Source organism: Heterodontus francisci, chromosome 9 (assembly GCF_036365525.1).
Source record: "Heterodontus francisci isolate sHetFra1 chromosome 9, sHetFra1.hap1, whole genome shotgun sequence".
In the NCBI taxonomy this organism is placed as follows: Eukaryota; Metazoa; Chordata; class Chondrichthyes; order Heterodontiformes; family Heterodontidae; genus Heterodontus; species Heterodontus francisci.
The window spans coordinates 117612462-117637229 of NC_090379.1; the positions used below are offsets into that span (position 1 = coordinate 117612462).

Below are 24768 nucleotides of genomic sequence, written 5' to 3' on the forward strand. Positions count from 1 at the left end.
GCAGCACCTGATATTTAATTCCATTGATGGCAATGGAACTGAATATCAGGTGCTGCCCTTAATGGGCAGCCGATCCCATGCTGCTCGTTCTGTGCCACCACCCAAGACAGATTTCTAACCCAGTATTCCTTATGGAAATTTTACTTGTTACTCCAAACAAACAACACCAGTAGCACATTTTCAGAAAATGGTCAACTAAATTTAGGTTAATTTTCTGAGACACTATTTTTGGGTCCTATTAGGCTTGGGTAAAGTTTCAGTCACTGCTGTGTTGACCCTTTTAGACAAAATGGTTTCTAGACATCATTAACTGTTTCAATCACACTGCTGCTATTCTGTGTGTAGTGAAGGCGGGGCTAAAGTGTGGCGAGTCAGAGAGACAGCAGTTGGCAGGAAAAAAGACAGAAGTGCAAGGAGAGAGCCAACTGTGTAACAGCCCCGACAAACTAATTTTTCTGAAGCACCCGTGGAAGAGTCTGTCACTCTAAAATTGGCCTTTATAGCCACTCCAGGCGCTGCTCCACAAACCACTGACCACCTCCAGGCGCTTACCCATTGTCTCTCGAGGCAAGGAGGCAGAAGAAGAAAATTATGGCCCTGTGGTGTTCAATGCAAATGTTGCACATGCACTGAATTCTACACCTGTGAAATAGAAAGTTGCTTGTAAGATTGGTTTTGTTGGTAGAACAATAGACAGTCTACTTTCAATGACGTCTTAATAAAGGAATCTAATATTTAGCCTAACAGATTGTGTTAACCCAACAAGACAATTGAACAACAAATGTGCTAAAGTAAACAAAGCTATTCAGACCCGGAATGTTTGGGTTTGACTCCTTTGCTTTGCTGAGTTAATATATTTCCACAGAGGACATTTTTGCTGGTGTCAGTGTTCCTGAGGAAAATTGACCAGAGTTTTTGCTGTTGAATGCTATCCTGCTTGGAGCTTTGTTTATGTGGATATCAGAAGCCTGTATTGGTCACATTGTGGCAGCCCAATAATCAAATCAGGTGTCTAGGCTCATACACAAATGTTAGACATGTGGGTGAGATAGGAACATAGCAGCAGGAATAGGCCATTCAGACCATCGAACCTGCCCCGCCATTCAATACTATCGTGGCTGATCATCCACTTCAATGTCTTTTTTCCACACTATCCTCATATCCCCTTATGTCATTTATATTTAGAAATCTGTCAATCTCTGCTTTAAACATACTCAATGACTGAGCATTGAGCACAACCCTCTGAGTAAAGAAATTTCTCCTCATTACTGTCCTGAGTGGCTTCCCCCTTATTTTGAAATTGTGTCCCCTGGTTCTGGACTCCCAATCAGGGGAAACATCTTAGCTGCATCTACCCTGTATATCCCTTTAAGTATTTTGTAGGTTTCAATGAGATGCCTCTCATTCTTCGAAACTCTAGAGAATACAGGCCCAGTTTCCCCAATCTCTCTTCATAGGATAGTCCTGTCATCCCAGGAACAAGTCTGGTGAACCTTTGTTGCACTCCTTCGATGGCAATAATATCCTCCCTTAGGTAAGGGGTCCAGAACTGCACAAAGTGCAATCTAACCAAGATTCTGTACAATTGAAGCAAGACTTCACTACTCCTGTACTCAAATCCTGTTGCGATAAAGGCTAACATACCATAAGCCTTCTTAATTGCTTGCTGCACCTGCATGTTTGCTTTCAGTGACTAATTGACGAGGACACCCAGGTCCCTTTGTACATCTACACTTCCTAATCTCTTACCATTTAAGAAATACTCTGCACATCAGTCCCTCCTACCAAAGTGGATAACCTCACATTTTTTCGCATTATATTCTATCTGCCACGTTTTTGCCCACTCACTAAGTCTGTCCAAATCCACTTGAAGCTGCTTTGCATCTTCCTCTCAACACACATTCCCACCTAGTTTTGTGTCATCCGCAAACTTGGAAATACTACATTTGGTTCCCACGTCCAAATCATTGATATATATTGTGAACAGTTGGGGCACAAACACTGATCCCTGCGGTACCCCACTAGTCACAGCCTGCCTACATGAGAATGACCCTTTTATTCCTACTCTCTGTTTTCTGCCTGTTAACCAATCCTTAATCCATGGCAGTATATTACCTCCTATCTCATGTGCTTTAATTTTGCTAACCAACATCCTGTGGGGGACTTTATCAAAACCCTTCTGGAAATCCAAGTATACCTATATACCAAGATGGAGAGTGACATAGTTGATTCTGAGACGAGGGTCCTGAATCTTAGTAAAGGAAACTATGAAGGTCTGAGGCGTGTGTTGGCTATGGCAGATTGGGAAATGTTACTTAAAGGATGACGGTGGATAGGCAATGACAAACGTTTCAAGAGCGCATGGATGAACTGCAACAATCGTTTATCCCTGTCTGGTGCAAAAATAAAACGGGAAAGGTAGCCAAACCATGGCTTACAAGGGAAATTAGAGATAGCATTAGATCCAAAGAAGAGGCATATAAATCTGCCAGAAAAAACAACAGACCTGAGGATTGGGAGCAGTTTAGAATTCAGCAAAGGAGGACCAAGGGATTGATTAAGAAGGGGAAAATAGAGTACGAGAACAAGCTTGCGGGGAATATAAAAACTGACTGTAAAAGTTTCTATAGGTATGTGAAGAGAAAAAGATTGGTGAAGATTACAGTCAGAAACAGGGGAATTTATTATGGAGAACAAAGAAATGGCTGACCAGTTAAATGCATACTTTGGTTCTGTCTTCACAAAGGAGGGCACAAATATCATACCAGAAATGTTGGGGAACACAGGGTTTAGTGAGAGAGAGGAACTGAAGGAAATCAGTATTAGTAGAGAAATGGAGTTGGGGAAATTGATGGGATTGAAGGCCGATAAATTCCAAGGGCCTGATGGTATGCATCCCAGAGTACTTAAGGAAGTTGCCCTAAAAATAGTGGATACATTGGTGGTCATCTTCCAAGATTCTATGGACTCTGGAACAGTTCCTACAGATTGGAGGATACCTATCGTAACCCCATTATTTAAAAAGGGAGGTAGAGAGAAAGCAGGGAATTATAGACCAGTTAGCCCGACGTTGGTAGTGGTAAAAATTCTAGAGTCCATGATCAAAGATTTTATAGCAGAGTACTTGGAGAACAGTGGTAGAATCGGGCAGAGTCAGCATGGATTTATGAAAGGGAAATCATGCTTGACAAATCTGCTAGAATTCTTCAAGGATGTAACTAGTAGAGTTGATGAGGGGGAGCCAGTGAATGTGATTGATTTGGACTTTCAGAAGACTTTTGACAAAATCCCACATAAGAGATTAGCGTATAAAATTAAAGTGCATGGGATTGGGGGTAGTGTATTGCGATGGATAGAAAATTGGTTGGCAGACAGGAAACAAAGAGTAGGGATAATTGGGTCTTTTTCCGAATGGCAGGAGTTGACTAGTGGGGTACCGCAGGGATCGGTGCTAGGACCCCAGCTATTCACAATAAATATTAATGATTTAGATGAGGGAACCAAATGTAATATCTCCAGATTTGCAGATGACACAAAACTGGGTGGGAGGGTGCGTTGAGAGGAGGATGCAGAGAGACTTCAGGGTGATTTGGACAAGTTGTGTGAGTGGGCTAATGCATGGCAGATGCAGTATAATGTGGATAAATGTGAGGTTATCCACTTTGGTAGCAAAAACAGGAAGGCAGATTATTATCTGAACAGCTATAAACTGAGAGAGGGAATATGCAGCGAGACCTGGGTGTTCTCGTACACCAGTCGCTGAAGGTAAGCATGCAGGTCCAACTGGCGGTAAAAAAGGCAAATGGTATGTTGGCATTCATAGCGAGAGGACTCGAGAACAGGAGCAGGGATGTCTTGCTCAGTTTTGATCCCCTTATCTGAGGAAGGATGTTCTTGCTATAGAGGTTTACCAGACTGATTCCTGGGATGGGGGGACTGACGTATGAGGAAAGATTAGGATTATGTTCGCTGGGGTTCAGAAGAGTTGAGGGGTGAATCTCATAGAAACCTATAAAATTCTGACAGGACTTGACAGGGTAGATGCAGGAAGGATGTTCCCGATGGTGGGGGAGTCCAGAACCAGGGGTCATAGTCTAAGGATACGGGGTAAACCTTTCAGGACTGAGATGAGGAGAAATTTCTTCACCCAGAGAGTGGTGAGCCTGGGGATTCACTATCACAGAAAGCAGTTGAGGCCAAAACATTGTATGTTTTCAAGAAGAAGTTAGATATAGCTCTTGGGTCTAAAGGGATCAAAGGGTATGGTGCGAAAGCGGGAACAGGTTACTGAGTTGGATGATCAGCCATGATCATAATGAATGGCGGAGCCATCTAGAAGGGCCGAATGGCCTACTGCTCTTATTTTCTATGTTTCTACCACGTCCACTGACTGCCCTTTATCATAGAAACATAGAAATTCTGTTAGTAACATCCTCAAAAAACTCCAATAGGTTCGTCAAGCATGATTTCCCATTCATAAATCCATGTTGACTATGCCCAATCAGATAATTATTATCCAAGTGTCCATTTATTACATCCTTTAGAATAGATTCTAGCAGTTTCCGAATGACTTATGTAAGGCTAACGGGTCTATAATTCCCTGTTTTCTCTCTCCCTCCCTTCTTAAATAGTGGGGTGACATTTGCGACCATCCAATCTGCAAGAACCGCTCCAGAATCTATACAATTTTGGAAGATGGTCAGCAATGTATCCACTATCTCCATAGCTACCTCTTTCAACACTCTGGGATGTAGAATATCAGGTCCTGGGGACTTTTCAACCTTCAGCCCCATTAATTTCTCCAATACAGCCTTCTTACTAATAGTAATTTCCTTCAATTCCTCATTCCCCCAATCCCATGGATATCTAATTCTGGGAGATTTCCTGTATCTTCCTCACCGAAGACAGACACAAAGTAATCATTTAGCTTCTCTGTCATTTCCCTATTCCCCATTATAAATTCTTCTGACTCTGCCTGTAATGGACCCACATTTGTCTTAGCCAGATGTTTCCTTTTTACATACCTGTAGAAGCTTTTACAGTCCGTTATTATATTTTTTGCTAGCTTACATTCATATTCTATTTTCTTTATCAGTTTCTTGGTCCTTCTTTGCTGTATTATAAAATCCTTCCAATCCTCAGGTTTACTGCTACTTTTGGCAACTTTATAGGTCTTTTCTTTTAATCTTATACAATCCTTAACTTCCTTTGTTTTCCACGGTTGACTGCCTTTACTTTTGAGGTTTTTGTTCCTTGAAGGAATGTATAGTTGCTGTAAACTATGTAATATTTCTTTAAAGACTATCCATTGCCTATGTATTTTGTAATGTATTTTCCCAATCCACCTGAGCCAATTTGCCCCTCATATCTTGATTATTTCCTTTGTTCAAATTTAAACACCTGGCTTCAGATTAAACTAAAAGCAAAATACTGCAGATGCTGGAAATCTGAAATAAAAACAAGAAATGCTGGAAGTACTCAGCAGGTCTGGCAGCATCTGTGCAGAGAGAAGCAGAGTTAATGTTTCAGGTCAGAGACCCTTCAGAACTGACAAATATTAGAAATGTAAAAGGTTTTAAGCAAGTAAAGTGGGGGTGGGGCAAGAGATAACAAAGGTGAAGGTGTTGATAGGACAGGGTCACAGAGAATAACTGACCAGAAGGTCGTGGAACAAAGGCGAACAGTATGTTAATGGTGTGCTGAAAGACAAAGTGTTAGTAAAGAGAGGGTGTGAATGACTGTAAAGCACAGAGCACTCCAAGCACCAACATAAAAAAAACAAAACAGTGGACAAGCACAGTGGAAACAAACTAAACAAACTGAAAAACCTAAAATAAAATAACAAAATGAAAAAGGAAAAAGAAAAACTAACTAAGCATGAAGAGGGGGACCCGTCATGCTCTGAAATTATTGAACTCAGTGTTCAGTTTGGCAGGCTGTATTGTGCCTAGTCGGTAAATGAGGTGCTGTTCCTCGATCTTGCATTGATGTTCGTTGGAACACTGCAGCATTCCCAGGACAGAGATATGAGCATGAGATCAGGGGGGATGTGTTGAAATGGCCAGCAACCGGAAGCTCGGGGTCATACTTACAGACTGAGCGGAGGTGTTCCGCAAAGCGGTCACCCAATCTGCGTTTGGTCACCCCAGTGTAGAGGAGACCACATTGTGAGCAGCGAATACAATATACGAAATTGAAAGAAGTACAAGTAAATTGCTGCTTCACCTGAAAGCAGTGTTTAGCGCCTCGGATAGTGAGGAGAGAAGAGGTAAATGGGCATGTATTACATCTCCTATGATTGCAGTGGTGGAACGGGGCGAGGTGGTGGGGGTAATGGAGGAGTGGACGAGGATGTCGCGGAGGGAAAGATCCCTTCGGAATGCGGACAGGGGAAGATGCGTTTGGTAGTGGCATCACGCTGGATGTGGCAGAAATGGAGGAGAATGATCCTTTGGATCTGGAGGCTGGTGGGGTGGAAAGTGAGGACAAGGGGAACCCTGTCGCGGTTCTGGGAGGGAGGGGAAGGGGTGAGGGTTGAGGTGCGGGACATGGGCCGGACACAGTTGAGGGCCCTGTCAACCACAGTTGGGGGGCGGTATCCTCATTTGAGTAAGAAGGAAGACATATCGGAAGCACTGTCCTGGAAGGTAGCATCATCAGAGCAGAAGCGTCAGAGATGGAGAAACTGGGAGAATGGAATGGAGTCCTTACAGGAGGCAGGGTGTGAAGAAATGCAGTCGAGGGAGCTGCAGGAATCGGTGGGCTTATAATGAATATTCATAGACAGCCTATCCCCAGAGATGGAGACAGAGAAGTCGAGAAAGGGAAGGGATGTGTCGGAGATGGACCATGTGAAGGTGAGAGAAGGGTGGAAATTGGAAACAAAGTTAATAAAGTTTTCTAGTTCCGGGCGGGAGCAGGAAACGGCACCAATATAGCCATCAATGTACCAGAAAAAGAGTTGAGGGAGGGGGCCTGAGTAGGACTGGAGCAAGGAATGTTCGACATATCCCACAAAAAGACAGGCATAACTGGGACCCATGTGGGTGCCCATAGCGACACCTTTTACTTGGAGGAAGTGAGTGGAGTTGAAGGAGAAGTTGTTCAATGTGAGAACAAGTTCAGCCACACGGAGGAGGGTGGTGGTGGATGGGGACTGGTTGGACCTCTGTTCAAGGAAGAAGTGGAGAGCCCTTAAACCATCCTGGTGGGGGATGGAGGTGTAGAGAGATTGGACGTCCATAGTGTAGAGGAGGCGGTTAGGGCCAGGAAACTGGAAATTGTCAAAATGACGTAGGGTGTCAGAAGAGTCACGGATGTAGGTGGGTACAGACTGGACCAGCGGAGAAAAGGTAGAGTCAAGACAGGAAGAAATAAGTTCAGTGGGGCAGGAACAGGCTGAAAAAATGGGTCTGCCGGGACAGTCCTGTTTGTGGATTTTGGGAAGGAGGTAGAAGTGGGCTGTACGGGTTTGTGAGGCTATGATGTTGGAAGCTGTAGAGGGAAAATCTCCAGAGGAGATGACATCAGTGACAGTTCTGTGGACTGTAACTTGATGTTCGGTGTTGGGGTCGTGGTCCAGGGGGAAGTAGGAAGAACTGTCTGAGAGTTGGCACTGAGCCTCTGCAAGGTAGAGGTCGATACGCCAGACAACAACAGCACGACCCTTTTCTGCAGGCTTGACGACAATGACGGGGTTAGATCTGAGAGAACGGAATGCAGCAAGTTCAGGGGGGCAGGTTAGAGTGAGTGAAGGGGGCAGAGTAATTGAGACTGCCGATGTCTCGCCGACAGTTTTCACTGAAAAGATCAAGAGCGAGTAAGAGGCCAGAGGGAGGAGTCCAGGTAGAGGGGGAATGCTGGAATCTGATGAATGGGTCCGCTGATCGAGGGGAGGACTCCTGTTCAAAGAAGTGAGCATGGAGGCGAAGGTGACTAAAGAAGAGCTCAATGTCATGCCGAGCACCAAAATCATTGGGGTGGGGGCGTAAGAGGATAAAACTGAGTCCTTTGCTGAGTACAGAACGTTCAGCGTCAGAGAGGGGAAGGACCGAGGGTATAATGAATACATGGCAAGGGGTCAGATCAGAAGGGGTGGGGTCAGAGGGAAGCGAAGGGGAAGAAGGATCTGGAGGGGCATTAGTCCCCATCAGTTGCTGGAGCTTGCGTTCCTAACACCTGAAAGGAAGAAAAAAAATTTTTTGTCGGATGAGACGAAACTGCGGAGTAGAACAGCTTTGGGATAAGGTGAGACGGTGCTGCTGGAGAGAGGGGTTCAGTGTGTACATGTGGCGGCACGTAGCACTGAGTGTGGATCTCAGGATGCGGGGAGAATAGCAGCCCGAGGAACGTTGTATTTCTCGGAGATACCTGTAATCCTGGGTGGATTAGCTGTTCTACTCCGCAGTTTCATTTCATGCTTCCCCTCTCTGACGCTGAACGTTCTGTACTCAGCAAAGGATTCAGTTTTATCCTCTTACGTCCCCACCTCAATGAATTCCGTGCTCGGCATGACGTTGAGCTTTTCTTCCGTCGCCTTCATCTCCATGCTCACTTCTTTGACCAGGAGTCCTCCCCCCGACCAGCGGACCCATTCATCCGCCTCCAGCATTCCCCCTCTACCTGGACCTCTCCCGCAGGCTTCTTACCCGCTCTTTATCTTTTCATTGAAAACTGTCGGCGAGACACTTCTTCCGACCTCCCCCTGGACCATGACCCCACCACCGAAACATCAAGCTACTGTCCACAGAATTGTCACTGATCTCATCTCCTCTGGAGATCTTCCCTCTACAGCTTCCAACCTCATAGTCCCGCAACCCCGGACAGCCCGCTTCTACCTCCTTCCCAAAATCCACAAACAGGACTGTCGCGGAAAATCCATTGTTTCAGCCTGTTCCTGCCCCACTGAAATTATTTCTTCCTATCTTGACTCTCTCTTTTCTCCCCTGGTGCAGTCTTTTCCCACATACATCCGTGACTCTTCTGACACCCTACGTCATTTTGACAATTTCCAGTATCCCGGCCCCAACCGCTTCCTCTTCACTATGGACGTCCAATCTCTCTACACCTCCATCCCCCACCAGGACAGTTTGAGGGCTCTCTGCTTCTTCCTTGAACAGAGGCCCAACCAGTCCCCATCCACCACCACCCTCCTCCACCTGGCTGAACTTGTTCTCACATTGAACGACTACTCCTTCAACTCCATTCACTTCCTCCAAGTAAAAGGTGTTGCTATGGGTACCCGCATGGGTCCCAGTTATGCCTGTCTTTTTGTGGAATATGTCGAACATTCCTTGCTCCAGTCCTACTCAGGCCCCCTCCCCCAACTCTTTTTCTGGTACATTGATGACTGTATCGGTGCCGTTTCCTGCTCCCTCCCCGGAACTAGAAAACTTTATTAACTTCGTTTCTAATTTCCACCCTTCTCTCACCTTCACATGGTCCATCTCCGACACTTCCCTTCCCTTCCTCGACTTCTCTGTCTCCATCTCTGGGGATAGGCTGTCTACTAATATTCATTATAAGCCCACCAACTCCTGAAGCTACCTTGACTACATTTCTTCACACCCTGCCTCCTGTAAGGACTCCATTCTCCTCTCCCAGTTTCTCCATCTCCGACGCTTCTGCTCTGATGATGCTACCTTCCACGACAGCACTTCCGATGTGTCTTCCTTTTTCCTCAACCGAGGATTTCCCCCACTGTGGTTGACAGGGCCCTCAACCGTGTCTGGCCCATTTCCCGCACCTCTACCCTCAGCCCTTCCCCTCCCTCCCAGAACCGCAACAGGTATCCCCTTGTCCTCACTTTCCACCCCACCAGTCTCCAGATCCAAAGGATCATCCTCCGCCACATCCAGCGTGATGCCACTACCAAACGCATCTTCCCCTCCCTTCCACTGTCAGCATTCCGAAGGGATCGTTCCCTCCGGGATACCCTCGTCCACTCCTCCATTACCCCCACGATACCTTCCCCTGCAACCGCAAGAGGTGTAATACCTGCCAATTTACATCCTCTCTCCTCACTATCCAAGGTCCCAAACACTACTTTCAGGTGAAGCAGCGATTTACTTGTACTACTTTCAATTGTATTCGCTGCTCACAATGTCGTCTCCTTTACATTGGGGAGACCAAAAGCAGATTGGGTGACTGCTTTGTGGAACATCTCCACTCCGTCCGTAAGTATGACCCTGAGCTTCCGGTTGCTGGCCATGTCAACACACACCCCCTGCTCTCATGCTCATATCTCTGTCCTGGGAATGCTGCAGTGTTCCAACGAACATCAACGCAAGCTCGAGGAACAGTACCTCATTTACCGATTAGGCACACTGCAGCCTGCCAGACTGAACATTGAGTTCAATAATGTCAGAGCATGACGGGTCCCCCTCTTTATGCTTAGTGATTTTCTTTCTCTTTTTTTCTTTTTCCTTTTTTATTTGTTTTTTATGGAGCCTCGGACTTTGCTTGGCTGCACTCCCCCGAGGAACCACCCCCTTCACCAGTATCTAAAATGGCATTAGCAAGCAAGATAGACTCAGGGGACACCTGCACTGCCTGCCTGGTTCTCTTAGACTGCCTGGCAGTCACCAATTCCCTCTCTGCTTGCATGCTCCTAACCTGCGGTGTGACCACCTCCCTAAACGTGCTATCCATGTAGTCCTCTGCCTCGTGGATGCACAACAGTGACTCCAGCCACTGCTCGAGTTCCGAAACCCAGAGCTCAAGCTTCTACAGCTGGTGATACCTCCTGCAGATGTATTCGTCTAGGACACGTAATGTGTCCATGACTTCCCACATACCACAGGACATACATTCCACTTGGCCAGGCTGATCTTCCATGACATAACTTGAAAATTTTTTTATTACAACGAGAAGTAAAATAACTTACCGGTTACTCACCAATCAACTTCTTGCCTTGTACCAAAGACAGAGGCAACTACTGGAGGCTGAAAAAAGTAGAAGAAAGAAAGGAGCCCCTCCCTCATGCACCAAACTCCCACTTTACACTCTGCACTCAGATTTTTTAAATTTATGTTCCCCTCCTTACCAAACTCCCTCAATTACCAAACTCCCTTCTTAACACTGTGCCCTCCAGCAGCACTCAATGCAGACAAGCAGCACTGAGTCCCCTCAATTTATACTCTGAAAACAATGCTGTGTCAGCTCTGCTAGAGCTCAGCTACAGCTCCAAAACCAGTTTAAGCTAGCTTGTTACCTCATTGACTAGCTACAGATACTCTGAGTGTTAGTGTACCCCTGTTTAAAACTGCAAGAAACCTAACTTACCTTTTAACTGAAACAGGAATTTTAATTAATTGCCAGATGTAAAAAAAAAACTAGTCTTGAAAGATTAACCCTTAAAATTCACTCACTTACCAAATTCCCTCCTTCACATTCAGTGCAGATGCAGGGAAGCCAGCACAGCTCATGAGATGCTGTCTTTAGGTGGGTAAGGAGAGAAAATTTGAGGAACTGCACGCTTCTAGCATAATTAAAACTAGTTGGTAGTGAAATGTGATAAGCTGTTTTTTTTGGACACGATATAACATTTTCTGGTTCACTCCACCAAAGCACTTTTAGAATGCATTGTTTTTTCTCTGCAGGTGGAAGAAATGCAAAGAAATGCAGTGTACGATTTCAGCATTATGATGCACGAGGTAAACTACTTCTTTGAGTGTAGATGAACACAAATATTTTAGATATCCATTGATTATGATACATATATGGTCTATCTCTGCTACCGTGTCTTCCCAGTCAAATTTATTTCCTCTGTTTTTCTACTTTTGAGTCATCACTTATTTTATGCAAACAAATCTCCGTTGGTGTCTCCCCCCCATATTTGTTTACCTCACAATCACTTTTCACTGAAAAAATCTACACACTAAGATTCAACCCAAACAAAACTTCTATATAAACAAATTCCAGCCAAAAATACTGCCAAATAGGGTCACTGTGAGAGGTTGTCACCATTTCAACTATAAAGCCCTGAAAATAAAATTCATCGCATAACAGCTTTTATCAAAACATAGAATTACCGGATTCTAACAGCTTCCCCTCACACTAGTTTCTGATACGTCCTGAACATCATGCACTCCTGTTTTACCCTGTTTGCTTTTGTTTAACCCCCAGCTGGGAATGTCCTTCTCCATTGGGGGAAAGGGGGTAAACGTTGAATTAAATTTCGCTGTTGCCCCCAGGACCACCATTCACAGGAACTACTGAAGCTATCTTTTTGCAAGTAACTCCTACAAGCCACTCTGCAGCCATTTCACCGCTTATTTCACACTACCGTCCACCAAACACACGCAGAAGTCCATTTTCTTTCAGTTCTTTTCATTTGCTTCTAATCTGATGTGTATAGCCACAACCATTCCCGTCCGAAGTAAACCCTAGGGAAACCATGCTGGTCTGCTCCCTCCCATTTTCTCTGCTTTCCCCAGAGCCCTTTTGTCATCTCACACCTACTACAGAGATTTGTAGAAATAACAGGAGAGAAAAGTAAAAAAAAAAGTTTTTTTTAAAATGGGGAAGAGAAAATTAAAAGTAGAGAAACGATGTTGAGAAGCCAAAGAGAAAATATGAGGGAGGAGCAGGTAACGAAAAGGGAAGTAAATGAGAAAAATCATACATTGTGGGTGCAGAGAATCTGGTCAACAAACTCTTGACTTTATTTCAACTGTACGACAGCCCAAGGAAAGAAGAGAGCAACAGAGAAGCAGATGTTGATGCGGGGTTAAGGGGGAGAAGCCCACTTGAGGGAAGCAGAGACAGACAGACACAAGGAGACACTCTGGGCAAGATTTTAACTCACTGTAAACCTGTACACTTGGACAGGGAGTTAAAATTGGGCCTTTTCTATTGAACTGGGAGGGAGAGAGATGCAGAGTCCCCCTATTGAGATCTGGGGAGAGAAGAAAGAGGACAGATGTTGGAGGTGCAACGTGAGAACCAGTTAAAGGGGAAGACGGTTGATGACGGAGGAGAGAACTAAGTGGGGAGGGTACAGAGCAAATGGGACACATCCTGTTGGCGAAGGAGGGAGGTAGAGTACAAAAAGGGAAAGAGCTAAATGTGTAGTATGAGAAAGTGCATTCTCAGAACCTGCTGTGAGTGGAAGGGAGTTGCGTTGTGACTTAGGGCCCATGTTATAAAATACCACATTTGTCTACTCACCGTGATCAGCACCACTGGAGATCTGTGAATATATATTTGTCAAAAGCCCGATCTAATTGAAAAATAGTTAATTCATCCTTCACTTACATATGGTCTCTGTGGTGGAAGTATACTTTGGGCACCCCCCTTTTAAGAAAATCCAATACTTACCAAGGATATCTTCCCCTATTCTGCTGAAAGGAAATCCTTGACATAGGGCACGTCTGCAGTTCTTTTTCTCCCATTGTTGGCACATATTGAGTTTTTAGTTTATTAAGCTAGAAACTGGTTGTATGCTGTCTAGCAGTTTTTAGTTGTAAAAAGAGTTTAAAAATTCTGTCCTGTGGTCTTGGAACTGGTGAGATGGAATTTTTTGCTGAGCTTACTCTGTAGCTTTAGCCTGAAGGCTTTGCAATGCTATTTTGAATAATATCACATTCCACAAACACAGATTTCCGTCAGCTACATGGGGTTGAATTCTAACGTTGGAGGGGGAAATGGAAGTCGGGACTGCTTCTGAGTCCCGAACCTGCCTCCGGGGCGGGGGGAAGTAGATTAAAGCCACAATTTTCGTAAGCGCAACCACTTAATTGGATGAGAGTCGAGTTCGGTGGCCAATTAGAGGCAGTGGGGACAGAAATGGAGGTGGGCCAGATGAAGTACATCCCTGATTTAAAGCCCCATGGCAGCCATTACTGTGGCTGCCATTTAAATCTGGAGGAAGCAAGACTTTGAGTCTGGGAGTGGGTTGAAGTGTTCAGAGATGCTGGAGGCCTGGCACCCGGGGCAGGGTAGCCCCTTGGTTCTCGGATAACGACCTGGAGGTGATGCTTGTTGCCGTGAGGGAGAACAGGAAGTTCATCTTCCCGGAGGTTGGCAGGAGGAGGCCACCCACTCAAACTAAACTGACCTTTGTTGTGATAGCTGTCACCGTCAGCAGCAGAAGTGTAATTAGAACAATGTGGATTCAGTGCTGTAAAAGGTTCAACATCCTCATACGCTCTGGCAAGGTGAGTGCAACCCCCAACTTTCAGGACAGGTCTCGGGGCTTGTACCCTCTAGCAGACACCATCTGAAGAGCTTCAGGGCGCGTTGCTTTTGAACATGGGAGGGGTATGTGCCCAGGGCCCTATTCACCCCTCAGAATGGCTCAGAGCTATACGAACATATGAATTAGGAATTACGAATTAGCCCTGTATAACTGAAGCATAACCTCCTACTTTTGTATTCAATTCCCCTCGCAATATACCACAACATTCTGTGAGCTTTCCTGATTATTTGTTGAACCTGCATTCAAACCTTTTGCGATTCATGCACTAGGACAGCCAGATCCCTCTGCATCTCAGAACTCTGCAATCTCTCACCAGTTAGATAAGATGCTTATTTTTTATTCTTCCTGCCAAAATGGACAATTTCACAATTTCCCACGTCAGACTTCATTTACCAGATCTTTGCCCACTCACTTAACCTATCAATATATCCCTTTGTAGCCTCCTTATGTCCTCTTCACAATCTCATCCACAGCTGTCACGCAAGTTTCTAAATTCACTTGAAAAAGCCCTCCAAAACACTCCCATAGGGGATGCAGAGACCAAGTGGGCCAACATTAGAAACGCCATCTATGACTCAGCAATGACCACCTATGGCAAACGTGTGAAGAGAAATGCAGACTGGTTTCAATCTCACATTGAAGAGCTGGAACCTGTCATAGTCGCTAAGCACATTGCACTGCTGAACTACAAGAAAACCCCCAGCGAGTTAACATCCGTAGCACTTAAAGCAGCCAGAAGCGCTGCACAAAGAACAGCCAGGCGCATGCGCAAATGACTACTGGCAACACCTATGCAGTCATATCCAGCTGACCTCTGACACAGGAAATATCAGAGGAATGTATGATGACATTAAGAGAGCTTTTGGGCCAACCATCAAGAAGATTGCCCCCCTCAAATCTAAATCAGGGGACACAATCACTGACCAACGCAAGCAAATGGAGCGCTGCGTGGAGCACTACCTAGAACTGTACTCCAGGGAAAATGTTGTCACTGAGACCGCCCTCAATGCAACCCTGTCTCTGCCAGTCATGGATGAGCTGGACGTACAGCCAACAAAATCGGAACTCAGTGATGCCATTGATTCTCTAGCCAGCGGAAAAGCCCCTGGGAAGGATGGCATTACACCTGAAATCATCAAGAGTGCCAAGCCTGCTATACTTTCAGCTCTGCACGAACTGCTTTGCCTGTGCTGGGATGAGGGAGCAGTACCACAGGACATGCGTGATGCCAATATCATCACCCTCTATAAGAACAAGGGTGACGCGGTGACTGCAACAACTACCGTGGAATCTCCCTGCTCAGCATAGTGGGGAAAGTCTTCGCTCGTGTCGCTTTCAACAGGCTCCAGAAGTTGGCTGAGCGGGTCTATCCTGAGGCACAGTGTGGCTTTCAAGCAGAGAGATCCACCATTGACATGCTGTTCTCCCTTCGCCAGCTACAGGAGAAATGCCGTGAACAACAGATGCCCCTCTACATTGCTTTCATAGATCTCACCAACGCCTTTGACCTCGTCAGCAGAAGTGGTCTCTTCAGACTACTAGAAAAGATCGGATGCCCACCAAAGCTACTAAGTATCATCACCTCATTCCATGACAATATGAAAGGCACAATTCAGCATAGCGGCGCCTCATCAGACCCCTTTCCAATCCTGAGCGGCGTGAAACAAGGCTGTGTTCTTGCACCTACACTGTTTCGGATCTTCTTCTCCTTACTGCCCTCATGCGTTTAAGTCCTCAGAAGAAGGAATTTTCCTCCACACAAGATCAGGTGGCAGGTTGTTCAACCTTGCCCGCCTAAGAGCGAAGACCAAAGTACGGAAAGTCCTCATCAGGGAACTCCTCTTTGCTGACGATGCTGCATTAACATCCCACACAGAACAGTGTCTGCAGAGACTCATCGACAGGTTTGCGGCTGCCTGCAATGAATTTGGCCTCACCATCAGCCTCAAGAAAACGAACATCATGGGACAGGACGTCAGAAATGTCCCATCTATCAATATCGGCGACCACGCTCTGGAAGTGGTTCAAGAGTTCACCTACCTCGGCTCAACTATCACCAGTAACCTGTCTCTCGATGCAGAATTAAACAAGCGCATGGGAAAGGCTTCCTCTGCTATGTCCAGACTGGCCAAGAGAGTGTGGGAAAATGGTGCACTGACACAGAACACAAAAGTCCAAGTGTATCAAGCCTGTGTCCTCAGTACCTTGCTCTACGGCAGCGAGGCCTGGACAACGTACGTCAGCCAAGAGCGACATCTCAATTCATTCCATCTTCACTGCCTCTGGAGTATCCTTGGCATCAGGTGGCAGGACTGTACGACCAACACAGAAGTCCTCGAGGCGGCCAACATCCCCAGCATATACACCCTACTAAGCCAGCGGCGCCTGAGATGGCTTGGCCATGTGAGCCGCATGGAAGATGGCAGGATCCCCAAGGACACATTGTACAGCAAGATCGTCACTGGTACCAGACCCACCGCCCATGGCTCCGCGTTAAAGACGTCTGCAAACACGACATGAAGTCCAGTGACATTGATCACAAGTCATGGGAGTCAGTTGCCAGCGATCTCCAGAGCTGGCGGGCAACCATAAAGGCGGGGCTAAAGCGTGGCAAGTAGAAGAGACTTAGCAGTTGGCAGGAAAAAAGACAGAAGCGCAAGGAGAGGACCAACTGTGTAACAGCCCCGACAACCAATTTTATCTGCAGCACCTGTGGAAGAATCTGTCATTCTAGAATTGGCCTTTATAGCCACTCCAGGCGCTGCTGCACACACCACTGACCACCTCCAGGCGCTTACCCATTGTCTCTCGAGACAAGGAGGCCAAAGAACAGAGAACACAACTTACTTTCCTACCTATCTCTGTGTCATCAGCAAATTTAGCATCCATACCTTCATCCAAGTCATTTAATATAAATTGTAAAAAATTGAAGCTCCAGCACTGATGCCTGCGGCACACCACTCGTTGTCAACCAGAAAATGCCCCTGTTACATCTACTGTCTGTTTCCTGTTAGCTAGCCAATCTTCTCTCCATGCCAATATATTACCCCTATACGATGAGCTTTTATTTTCTGCAATAACCTTTGATGTGGCACCTTATCAAAAGCCTTATGGAAATAAAGTACAGTACATCCACCGATTCCCCTTTATCTACAGCACGTTAGTTCTTCAAAGAACTCCAATAAATTGGTTAAACATGATTTTCTTTTCACAAAACCATGTTGACTCTGCCTGTTTACCTTGAATTTTTCTAAGTAGCCTGCTATAACATCTTTAATAATAGCTTCTAACATACGTACATACATAGAAACATACAAATTAGGTGCAGAAGTAGACCATTCGGCCCCTCTAGCCTGCTCCGCCATTCAGTAAGGTCATGGTTGATCTGTTTGTGTCTCGAATTCCACACTCTCATCTACCCCTGATAACCTTTGATTCCCTGGCTTAACAAGAATCTATCTACCTCCACCTTAAAAATATTCAGTTTTAAAACAGTGTCCCTAGTTCTGGACTCACCCACAAGAGGAAACATCCTTTCCACATCCACCTTGTCAAGACTGTTCAGGATCTTATATACTTCAATCAAGTCTCCCCTCACTCTTCTAAACTCCAGTGAAAACAAGCCCAGTCTTTCCAACCTTTCCCCATAAGACAACCCGCTCATTCCTGGTATTAATCTGGTAAACCTCCTCTGAACTGCCTCCAGCATATTTACATAACCTCCTCTTTAAATAAGGAATCCAAAACTGCACACAGTATTCGAAATGTGGTCTCACGAATCTCCTGTATAACTGAAGCATAGCATCCTTACTTTTATTTTCAATTCCTCTCATAATAAAGGATAGCACTCCGTTAGCCTTCTTTATTACTTGCTGTACCTACATACTAACTTTTTGTGACTCATGCACTAGAACACCTAGATCCCTCTGCACCTTGGAATTCTGTATTTTCCCTAAGACAGATGTTAAACTAATTGGCCTGTAGTTTCCTGCTTTCAGTCTCCCTCCCTTTTTAAATAAAGGAGTTACATTGGCTATTTTCCAATCTGATGGAACCTTCTCTGAATCTAGGGAATTTTGGAAAATTAAAACCAACGTATCAACTATCTCATTAGCCACTTCTTTTACGACCATCAGGACCTGGGGACTTGTCAGCCTGCAGCTCCAACAATTTGCTCAGTGGCACTTCCCTGGTGATTGTAATTTTCTTGAGTTCCTCCCTCCCTTTCATTTCCTGATTTACAGCTATTTCTGAGAGGTTATTTGTATCCTCTGTGGTGAAGACCGATGCAAAATACCTGTTCAATTCATGTGCCATCTCCTTATTTTCCCTTATTAGTTCCCCAGACTCATTTTCTATAAGTCCAATGCTCACTTTGCTAACTCTTTAAGTATCTGTAGAAACTCTTAGTATCTGTTTTTATATTTCTAGCTAGCTTTCTCGGACTCTAATTTTTATTTCCTTATCAATCTTTTAGTCATTCTTTGCTGCTTTTTATAATCTGTCCAATCTTCTGACCTGCCACCCATCTTTGCGCAGTTATATGCTTTTTTCCTCAAGTTTGATACTATCTTTAACTTTTTTAGTTAACCACTGATAGTGGGTCCTCCCTTTGGAATTTTTCTTTCTCATTGCAATGTATATATTCTGTGAAATTTCCCCTTAAATGTCTGCCACTGCATCTCTATTGACCTATCCCTTACCTAATTTGCCAGTTCACTTTAGCTAGCTTGCTTTCATTCCCTCATAATTGCCCTTATTTAAGTTTAAACAGCACGTTCCAGAGCCAACTATAGAGCAGGTTCTGAAGAAGCATCACTGACCTGAAATGTTTACTCTGCTTCTCTCTCCACAGATGCTGCCAGACCTGCTGAGTTTTTCCAGCACTTTGTTTTTATTTCAGGCTATACTAGACCTGGTATTGTGCAACGAGATGGGATTAATTGATGACCTCATAGTGAAGGCACCCTCTAGGCAGCAGCGATCATAATGTGATGGAATTTTACATTCAGTTTGAGGGAGAGAAGAATGGGTCCAAAGAGTAGAAACAATGCAAGAAAGAAAGGTATTAATATGGGAAATGATAAACAGACCATGACAGGACGGGACAGAGAGTACGAATCTAAGAGTAAATCAGCAGTCAAGGCTAGACATTACAACAATAATAAAAGGACAAAATTAAAGGCAGCATTTGAAACAAAACAGACGAACACATAGCACAAATAGAAATAAATAAGTACAATCTGATAGCCATTACAGAGACATGCTGACTGCTGATTTACTCTTAGATTTGTACTCTCTGTTTCTTCCTGTCATGGTCTGTTTATTATTTCCCATATTAATACCTTTCTCTCTTGCCCTGTCTCTACTCTTCGATTTACCACATCTTCCCAAATTTGATCCCTTGCCCCCACTATTTAGTTTAAAACCCTACTTCCCTAGTTATGCAGCTCGCTAGAACACCAGCCCCAGCACAGTTCAGGTCTAGACCGTCCCAATGGTGCTGCCCCCACTTTCCCCAGTACTGGTGCCAGTGCTCCACGAACCGGAACCCACTTGTACCACACTAGTCTTTGAGCCACGCATTTATTTCTCTAATCTTATTTGCTGTATGCCAATTTGCACATGATTCAGGTAGTAATCCAGAGATTATTACCCTTGAGGTTCTGCTGCTTAATTTGGTGCCTAACTCCTCCTCCTGGCTGTGCAGATCCTCCTTCCTTGACCTGCCTGGCACCGGGCAGGCAACACAGCCGTCTGGACTCTTGCTCTTTGCTGCAGGAAAAGTGTCAATCCCCCTCACTCTACTGTACCCTATTACCACTACCTGTGGCATGGTCAGTCAGCTGATCCACCCTATTCCCCCCACTCCCATCCAAACAAGCTGGAAGGACCTCAAGCCTGTTGAACAATTGCAAAGGCTGAGGCTCCTGCACTCCTGACCTCTGGACCCCCTTACATGCTTCAGCTGCAGCCACACTTTCCTGTCCCTGACCACTGACCAAATCAGAAGATCCTATCCTAAGGGGTGTGACCGCCTTCTGGTACAAAATGTCCGGTTAACTTTCCCCCACTCTGATGCATTGCAGTGTCCGTAGCTCGGCCTCCAGTTCACTGACTCTGAGCCGAAGCTCCTCGAGCTGCAGACATAGTTGCCATGGATGACACTGGTGTACACCAGCTCCCACATACTGCAGCTGCAACATATCACCTGTCCTGCCATACTGATTGTGTTTTAAATATTTGATTAACTAATTAATTGGAAATACTCATTAGCCAGACTATAATGTTTTACTGCCAATAGTAAATTGAACCTAATTACTACAATTACCTGAGTTTTGGAAAGATAAATGGGAAAAACTCACCAACCAATCGACTACCTGTTTTCCTGTGACGTCACACTGATTTTTTTCTCAGAATACGGTCATTCTGCTCTGGTGGACTGGAGTGGCTATTTCTTTTAAACTCTGCCACTTTCCGGCTTCTCCTCTCTCCCGCTGTTTTAAATTCTGCTGTTCTCCGGGTTCTCCTCTCTCCTCTTTTAAACTCTGCCGCTCTCCAGGTACTCCTCTCTCCCACTCTTTTAAACTCCGCCACTCTCTGGGTCCTCCTTTAACATTGAGGACCTCTCACCACTAAAATAGGCAGCTTCTAATAGAAAAGGGCAGATGTCATTTGTCGTAGAGTACAGCAGTGCCTTATCTTGCTCTCTTTTGTCCTTGCAGGGGAAATGGGCACATAATGCCCAAGAAGGCATGCTGACAGGCAGTGGAATTCCATGCTGCCAAAAGATAATGCCAGTGGAAGAAAGAGCAATAGAGATAGCCAGGAATCAGAATGAGGAGGATGTCGGGCCTGGCAAGGGAGAACCCATGGCTCAGGTGGTGATTACAAAGGGCAAGACACTCAGTCGGGGGGTGCAATGGCTGCCATCCTGTCCGGTAGCATGCCGAGCACTGCATTGCATTGGGTAGCCACAACACTGCAGTGGCTTCTGTATCTCTCAGGCTGGTACACATGATATCTTCTTGTGTCTCGCACAGGGCAGGCGTCCACCTTACAAAATCCCCCCGCTTCTGCAGCCCCAAAGGAACTTCATGAAACCGAGGAAGCACCATCACACCTGACAAGCGCACCGTCTAACAGCGCAGATACTCTCACCTCGGTAGGTCCAAGCATGCATTTAGATAGGGTGACACTGGGTGAGGAGCATGGCACAAGTGTGCAGGAGGGAGTGCCAGAGGCAGAGCCAGCTGTGGGTAAATCTCCTTGGAGGAGGGAGGACAACACAGCTCTAATTAGCTTGGCACAGATGGATGACCTCAGGAGTCACAGGAAAGAAGGCTGAACCTGGAACATCAGCAGGAGATATGCTCCCATATGAGTTACCTGAGGCAGTGCGGGGTCTTGGGCAGAGGTTGGAGGAGTCCATCCAGCTCTTGTGCGCTACAGTGGCCCAGAGCTATAAGCGCATGAGCTTGTCCATAGACAGAATGGCTAACCTTGTGGAGAGCCATATGTGGCATTACTCTGAGTAGATGCAAGAGCAGCGCACTGGCATCCACAGGATACATGCCATCTTGTAGCCTTGAGTGGTCAGTGGTGCTGGTGGTGCAGAGATGTCTGGAGTGGATGCCAGTTGTGTCCCAGCTGGTATCCCCTCCAACCATCCGGAGTGTCAGACAAGGTCTGAGGATGTCACGGAGAAAGATGAAGGTACCACCCCTTATGGGGTGCCTTAATCATCCTTGGCCTCTGACTGTGGGAGCCTCTGTGCAGCAGGACCAAGTGGCGGAGGTTGTCTATGCAATTGTGCAGTTGCAGCAGCTTTCTGAGATGCGTCCACGGGCACCTCCACAATGAGGATAAACCGCCACATGCATCTCAGCCGCAGGCAGAGACCAGTGAGCAGGCTGCCTCCACCTTTTCAGAGGCCACAAGGGGCGCACTGCGTAGGCGTGGCCAACGCATCGGGCAGAGCACTAAGTGGGTCACTGGGGTGTCTTCCTACTGGCTCTGTGCACTTTCCCTTTTCTTAACATTTTATAAATAATCACACTTGAAGACAAACATATGAGACTCTTTTTATTGCTGGGTGTGCAAAAAGGTGGTATGAGGTGGTGAAGGAGATTAAGGATTCTCACAAGAAAAGGGCAAAGGATCTGGCATATGTGCATCCTTGACTGGCAGTAAAAGTTTAGATAATCCCGCCTTCATCTTCAATGGATGCGTTAGCACAGGCATCTGATTGATTTGCATCCCATTCCTTTCATCCTGGGTCAGAGGGACTCAGTTGAAACGTTCCTAAATCAGAAGATCCTTGACATTCATGGCATCCTGGCGAGACCTTCGTGCCCGACACCTCCTTGTGCAGCTGAGGCACCTCTGTGTTCTGCATCCTCCCCTCCGCCTCCACTTCCTCCTTCTCTCCCACCTCTTGCTCCTCTTCTTCTTCCAATGAACTATCCTGTTCTGGGTCGCACCATCCTCTAGGTCCACACCTCTCTGGAGGGCCATGTTATGGAGAGTGCAGCAAACTACCACAATGACTGAAACTCTTGAAGTGTATCGCAGGGCGCCACTGGACCGGTCCAGGCACTGAAACTGCATCTTCAGAAGTCCAGTGGCCTGCTTAATAGATTTCCCGTACTGCCAGCAGACTGCAACAGCCCAGCGAATACCAGACCACCAGCAAACAGGCCAGAAACTTTAAAAATTCACCTTCCGAGGGGGACCCCACAGGTTATTCCTGACACAACAGACTTTTGCAACCTGAACTTTGAACACCTCTTACCCTGTACTTTTCTATATACTTTTGAGGGTGCGTGTGAGAGTGAATGCATGCGTGAGTGATGTTCTGATCATTTTGGGATTTGTTTTAAAAAAAGTTTTTTTTATCTACGAGAAAACCTGTCTTCCTTGGCAAATAAAACACAAAGGGTTAAAATACTAGTAACATAATGAGTCAGTTGGAAGGTGAACAGTAGAAACCAGCCAAGCCATCTCCCACCTGGCCATAACATGAGATTCTGAAGGCTTGACAGGGTAGACACTGAGAGGTTCCCGCCCCTGCCCCCACCTGACTGGGGAATGTAGGACATGGGGCACAGCTTCAGGATAAGGGGTTGATCATTTACAACTGAGATGAGAAATTTTTCCACTCAGAGGGTTGTGAATCTTTGGAATTCTGTACCCCAGAGGGTTGTGGATGCTCCACCTTCAAGTATCTTCAAGACTGGAATATATAGATTTTCGATCTCTCAGGATGTGGGGTGTGGGCAGGAAAGTGAAGTTAAGGGAGAAGATCAGCCATGATCATATTGAATGGCAGAGGAGGTTTGAGGGGCTATATGGTGTACTCCAGCTTCTATTTCTTACGTTCTAAAGGAATTGAGGGATATGGCAATAGGGCAGTAAAGTGAAGTTGATGTAGTGGTTCAGCCATGACCTTATTAAATGACAGACCAGGCTGGAGGGGCCAGATGGCCTGCTCCTGTTCCTATTTCCTGAGAAAGGTGGAAGTAGGTAATTTTAATGATGAAGAGGATATGAATTCAGAAGGTCAGCTTTTGTTCAACACTTGTATTTGTGTAGAACCTTTAACATAATAAAATGTCCCTGTTGTGAAGCAAAATTGGACACTGAGCCACATAAGGCGATATTAGGGCAGATGGCCAAAAGTTTGGTCAAAGAGGTAGGTTTTGAGGACTATCTTAAAAGAGGAAAGAGAGGTTTAGGGGATGAATTGCAGAGCTCATCTTAGGGCTGAGGCAGCTGAAGGCATGGTTACTTGTGGTGAAGCAGTTAAAATCAGGGATGCTCAAGTAGACAGAATTAGATGAGTGCGGATATCTCGGAAGATGACGGGGCTAAAGAAGGTTACAGAGATAGGGAAGGGCAATGCCATGGAGGGACTTGAAAACAAGGATGAGAATTTTAAAATTGACCAAGAGCCAATTTTGGTGAGCGAGTGCAGGGGTGATGGGTGAGCGGAATTTGGGCAGCACAGTTTTGGGTGACCTCATGTTTGCGATGGATAGAATGTGGGAGGCTGACCAGGAGTGTGTTGAAATAACCAAGTCTATACATAACAAAGGTATGGATGAGCTGAGGCAGGGGGAAAATTGAGTGATGTTATGGAGATGGAAATAGGCAGTGTTAGTGATGACGAGGATATGTGTTCGGAAACTCATTTTAGGGTCAAATATGACACCCAGGTTGCGAACACTCTGGCTCAGCCTCAGCAAGGGGATGGAGTTGGTAGCTAGGGAACAGAGTTTGTAGTGGGGTGCTGAGACAATAACTTCAGTCTTCCCAATGTTTAGTTGGAGGAAATTTCTGCTCATCTCGGTACTGGATGTCAGACAAGCAGTCTGATAATTTAGCAACAATGGGGAAGTTAAGAGACTGGTGAGGTGCAGCTGGGTGTCATCAGTGTACACTAGCACATGTTTTCAGATGGTGTTCCTGAGGGGCAGCATGTAATTGAGAAAAAGGAGATTCTTGGGTGGCATTAGAGGTGATGGTGCAGGAGCGGGAAGAGAAAAATGCCACCAAGGTTGCAGGCA

At 45.7% G+C, this 24768-nt stretch overlaps 1 protein-coding gene across 13 annotated transcripts in view; it reads left to right on the forward strand.

Annotated features, from left to right (window-relative positions):
• Positions 1-24768, forward strand: part of LOC137374015 (coiled-coil domain-containing protein 9-like) — a 386016-nt gene that overhangs the window by 257612 nt on the left and 103636 nt on the right. For 12 of the 13 annotated variants that reach the window (XM_068039776.1, XM_068039773.1, XM_068039777.1 and 9 more), the window contains one exon: positions 11601-11654. The exons of the other annotated variant lie outside the window; for it this stretch is intronic. In XM_068039776.1, the coding sequence (XP_067895877.1) occupies positions 11601-11654 (54 nt within the window). The remainder of the gene's footprint in view (positions 1-11600; positions 11655-24768) is intronic. 13 annotated transcript variants of the gene reach the window in all.